Consider the following 5688-nt stretch of genomic DNA (forward strand, 5'->3'; position numbering starts at 1 on the left):
CGGAGGCGTGTGATATCTTGAATGCGATGGCGGATACTTCATCGGCGTGGCAGTCTCGGGCTAATGTTTCACAAGGTGACCCCAATATGATTCACCTTCACAAAGAGTTGCATGATCATGGACAAGCCATAGCTGAGTTGACTACCAGTATGAACCAATTGGCAAAGGCTCAACATTAACAAGTGCAAAACTCGAGGCAAGTCAATGCAATTGAGGGAGTAGGTATGATGGTGAACAAGCGAAGAACAAGAAGTCCACAAGTACAACAAAGAGTGGAAAATTTTATGCAAGATGATAGTGGATTTGATCAAGATGAATCTTACAATGACCAAGAAGAGGAGGTCCAATATGTGAACAACTTTCAAGGGCAAAGAAACAACTACCAAGGCCCTAGCCAACAACAATGGAGACCTCAAAATAATCAAGGCAATTGGAATTCTCACAACTAAGGTAATTGGAGTGGTGGAAACAATCAAAGCAATTGGAATAACAACAACAATCAAGGCAATTGGAGTGGAAGCAATAATCAAGGGAATTGGCATAACAACAATAACCAAGGCAATGTGGGAGGCAACAATCAAGGCGGGTGGAATAACAATCAAGTAAATCGGGGGTAGGGTTTTCAAAGGTCCCAGATGTATCAACAACTGAGCAACCCACCTCCTTATCCTTCACATGGTCCTAGTTCTTCTAACAATGAAATGGGCCGTATTGAGAACATGTTCAAGAAAATGATGGAGAAGAATGCCAATTCCGTTGCTCAACTTGCTTCACACAACACCTCGATTTGTAACTTAGAAGTGCAAATGGGATAAATCTCTCAAGCTTTAAATTCACGTCCTAAGGAGGCACTACCAAGTGACACGATGGTGAACATAAATGTGGGATCAATACGGGGCATGCCATAGCCGTTACTACAATAAGTGGAAGAGGTGGGAATGCACCCACCTCAAGTCAAAGGAAACTTGTGGATGATGAGCAAGTGATAGAAGAAGAGGAGATCCCAAACAATGTGGTGCAAGAAAATGATGAAGTGCGGATTGCTATTGTTAACACTGCGGAAGATACTCAAGAGGAAGTGAACCCGTTTAGGGATCATATTATTGACACACCAAAACCGGTAGTGCAAAAGGCTAAGGCACCATTACCTAAGCCACCTCTTCCATATTCTCAAAGGCTCGCCAAGCAAAATGGAGAGAATCAATTCAAAAAGTACATTGACATGATGAAGAGTCTCTCGATAAATGTGCCATTAGTTGAAGACTTAGAGAAAATGCCGGGTTATGCAAAGTTTATGAAGGACTTGGTGACAAGGAAGCCGTCGATGAATTTTGAAACTATCAAGGTTACTCATCAATTGTGTGCAATTGTGCATTAGATGGCTCCTAAATTGGAAGATCCCGGTGCTTTCACAATCCCTTGTACCATTGCAAGTGCCGAGTTTGCTAAAGCTCTTTGTGATCTAGGGGCAAGTATCAATATGATGCCCTATTCGGTTTTCAAGATGTTGGGAATTGGCCAATCAAGACCCACATCTATGAGATTACAAATGGCCGATCGTACAATGAAGAGACTGTTAGGAGTGATTGAATATGTATTGGTTCGTATTGATAAGTTCATTCTTCCAACAGATTTTGTTATTCTTGATTGTGAAGTGGACTATGAGGTGCCGAATATTCTTGGAAGACCTTTCCTTGCCATGAGGAAGGCTCTTGTTGATGCGGAAGCCGGAGAACTCACTTTCCGGGTAGGTGATGAAAAGGTGGTGTTCCACGTGTGCAAATCTATGCGGCAACCAAATTGCAATGAAGTGTGTTCTTTCATGGACTTGGTGACCGATATGATTATTGATGATACAAGTGCCACGATTAATGTGGGTGATATGTTGGAGGCCGTCTTGCTCAACTTTGATGATGACGAGATGGATGGCTTTATGGAATGTGTGAATTCTTTGTAAGGAATGGGGTCATACAACTATGCACCCCGGAAACTTTCCTTGGATCTTGAGAATAGGAAAACTCCTCCTATAAAGACTTCAATTGAAGAGCTTCCTACCTTGGATTTGAAGCCATTGCCTCCACATCTTAGGTAAGAATTTCTTACCCCTTGTTCTACTTTACCGGTTCTTTTTTCCTCTTGTTTGAGTAACGTGCAGGTTGACTCCACATTGGCAGTGCTCCACAAGAGGAAGAAGGCTATTGGATGGACTTTGGAAGATATTTGGGGAATAAGCCCCACATTTTGCATGCACGAGATTAACTTGGAGGAAGATGCCAAGCCATCTATTGAACATCAAAGGAGACTCAACGAAGCAATGCAAGACGTAGTCAAAAAGAAGATTATCAAATGGTTGGATGCCAAGGTTGTCTACCTCATTTCCGATAGTTCGTGGACTTATCCGGTGCAATGTGTCCCAAAGAAAGGGTCCATGATAGTGGTCACCAATGACAAGGACAAGTTGATTCCCATAAGAACGGTGACCGGGTGGAGAGTGTGTATGAACTATCGCAAGCTTAACAAAGTCATGAGGAAGGATCATGTTTCAATTCCCTTCCTTGATCAAATTCTTGATAGGTTGGCCGAACGTGCTTTCTATTACTTTACAGATAGATATTCGGGCTACAACCAAATCCTTATTGCCCCGGAAGATCAAGAGAAAATAACTTTCACCTGTCCTTATGGCCCTTTCGCTTTCAAGTGGATGCCATTTGGATTATGCAATGCACCGATGACTTTTCAAAGGTGCATGATGGCGATCTTTATGGATATGGTAGAGGACTACCTTGAAGTCTTCATGGATGAATTCTCGGTAGTCGGGGACTCCTTTTATGATTGTTTGGAAAATTTAGATAGAGTATTGGCAAGGTGTCAAGAAACTAACTTGGTGTTGAATTGGGAGAAATGCCATTTCATGGTCGAGGGATGCATTGTCCTTGGCCACAAAATTTCAAAGAATGGAATAGAGGTCTACAAGGCGAAGATAGAGGTGATTTCTAAACTTTCACCTCCAACTTCGGTGAAAGGCGTGCGAAGTTTCTTGGGTCATGCGAGGTTCTACCGGCACTTCATAAAGGATTTTTCTAAAGTGGTGAACCCATTGTGCAAGCTCTTAGAGAAAGGTGTTAATTTTCACTTCAATGATGATTTCATGAGAGTCTTTGAATTGCTAAAGTTCAAGTTGACAACCACTCCCATTATCACTACTCCTAATTGGAGTATTCCTTTTGAGCTCATGTGCGATGCTAGTGATGTAGCGGTTGGAGCAGTTTTGGGGCAACACATCAACAAGGATTTTCATCCGGTCTACTATGCTAGTAAGACCATGAATGATGCCCAAGTCAATTACACCGTTACAGAGAAAGATCTTTTTGCCATTGTGTTTGTAATTGAGAAGTTCTGCCCATACTTGATGGGTGCAAAGGTTATAGTTCATACTAATCATACGACACTTCGCTATCTTATGAGCAAGAAAGATTCAAAAGCTCGATTGATGAGATAGGTGTTATTGTTGCAAGAGTTTGATATTGACATCCAAGATCTAAAAGGGAGTGAAAATCAAGTGGAGGACCACTTGCCTCATTTGGAGGAGGAGCGGAGGCCGCATGATGACCTTGAAATCAATGACTCCTTCCCCGACGAGCAACTCTTGGTTATTTCAATGAAGTAGGTACCATGGTTCGCGGATCTAGCAAACTTCCTTGTGTGTGGAATCATCCCGGATGAATTCTCTTCAAATCCAAGGAAGAAGCTCAAACGGGGTTGTCAAGATTATTATTGGGACAAGCCATACCTTTTTCGAATTTGTACGGATGGGGTAATTAGAAGATATGTGCCGGACGAAGAGCAAAATGTTATTCTTGAGGCTTGCCATTCTTTGCCTTATGGTGGTCACCATGGCGGAGCAAGAACGGTGGCCAATGTGCTAAGTTGTGGTTTCTATTGGCCCACTCCTTACAAAGAGGCAAGTGATATGGTGAAAAGATGTGGTGAATGCCAACGGGCCGGTGGAATATCGAAGAAGAATGAAATGCCTCTCACTACCATTTTGGAGATTGATATCTTTGATATGTGGGGTATTGAGTTCATGGGTCCTTTTGTAAGATCTTGTGGAAATACCTACATCTTGGTCGCGATAGATTATGTGTCTAAATGGGTTGATTCCATTGCTCTACCCAACAATGAAGCGAGAAGTGTGGTGGCAATCCCGAAGAAGATTATTCTCACATGATTTGGTACTCCACGGGCTATCATAAGCGATGGGGGGTCGCATATTTGCAACAAGGCTTTTCACACTTTGCTTGGAAAGTATGGTGTCACTCATAAAGCTACGACTCCTTATCATCCACAAGCTAGCGGTCAAGTGGAAGTTTCCAACCGGGAGATAAAGAGTATTTTGTCCAAAACAGTCAATGCTAACCGAACGGATTGGTCAAAGAAGCTAGATGATGCACTATGGGATTATCAGACTGCTTTCAAAACTCCTATCGGGATGTCTCCATACCCGGTTGGCTTTGGCAAAGCTTGTTATCTTCTGGTAGAACTTGAGCACAAAGTCGTGTGGGCCTTAAAGAAGTTGAATCTTTATGGGGATGCGGCCGCTAACTTGCGGGTTGCACATTTGAATTAATTGGATAAGTTCTGGTACCATGCATTTGCAAGTTCATCCTTGTACAAAGAGAAGATTAAGTACCTTTATGACAAATACTTTCGGAACAAGGAGTTCAAGGTGGACGATCTTGTTTTGTTATTCAACTCATGGTTGAAGTTGTTTCCTGGAAAACTGAAATTTAAGAGGACTGGTCCCTCCGAAATTATGGGTGTGACACCTTTTGGTACTTTGGACTTGAAAAAAAAAATGATGAGCTATTCTGAGTCAATTGTTATCGGGTGAAGCATTATTTGGGAAAGGTTGATGATGGACACATGGTGGCAGTTATTCATTTTAAATGATAGGAATCTGCGTCGTGCCGCGGCATTAAATCAGGAGCTTCTTGGGAGGCAACCCATGTTTCTTTTTCTTTTCTTTCCTTCATTTGTAGATAGGTGTTATTTTCATGCTAACTAGATTTGAAGTGTGTTGCAAGGATAAATGTACTTTACAGGAACTGTGTCTAGAATATTGGCTAAGTATGGAAAGAAGTGCAGACTGCATGAACATTGTGCGGACCGCACAATTGTGATTGCTACAGCAAAAGGGAACTGAAGCCGCACAATTACAGTGCGGACGGCACGAATTTAAAGGAAAAATGCAAACTCACAAAAGTTAGTTTGTTAGAGAATTGGCCAAAGTACGACCGCACATCAAAATCTGTGGCCCGCAACAAAATTCTGTGATCGCACTTCAAATTATACAGACCGTAGATCAGCAAGGACTTTTGAGCCCCAGGTAACATAGTGCGGACTGCAGTATGAATTTTGCGGCCGCACTCATCCATTTGCCCCTTTGTTAGATCGTCCAGTATAAATAGTTGACTTAGGGCTACTATTCATTTTTTTCCCTCTCTAAGCACTCACAAATCTACAATATTGAAATCGTCTGTTAAATCATCTGCCACACACAATCAACATATGTGATCACTCATTTGCACCACTTCATATCTGGTATGCCTCAATCACTTGTAGAAATTTTCAATTTTTAGTTTAATTTGCAATTTGTTAGGTAGTTTTATGCCATTTGTCAGTAAAATT

At 41.9% G+C, this 5688-nt stretch overlaps 1 protein-coding gene across 1 annotated transcript; it reads left to right on the forward strand.

Annotated features, from left to right (window-relative positions):
- Positions 1-635: 635 nt before the first annotated feature.
- Positions 636-4228, forward strand: LOC138908954 (uncharacterized). The gene is made up of 4 exons (XM_070199783.1): positions 636-789; positions 909-1345; positions 2156-3154; positions 3668-4228. Exons 1-4 carry the CDS (start codon positions 636-638, stop codon positions 4226-4228), a joined length of 2151 nt encoding a protein of 716 aa, XP_070055884.1.
- Positions 4229-5688: the final 1460 nt, after the last annotated feature.

Source organism: Nicotiana tomentosiformis, chromosome 1 (genome assembly GCF_000390325.3).
Source record: "Nicotiana tomentosiformis chromosome 1, ASM39032v3, whole genome shotgun sequence".
NCBI lineage: Eukaryota > Viridiplantae > Streptophyta > Magnoliopsida > Solanales > Solanaceae > Nicotiana > Nicotiana tomentosiformis.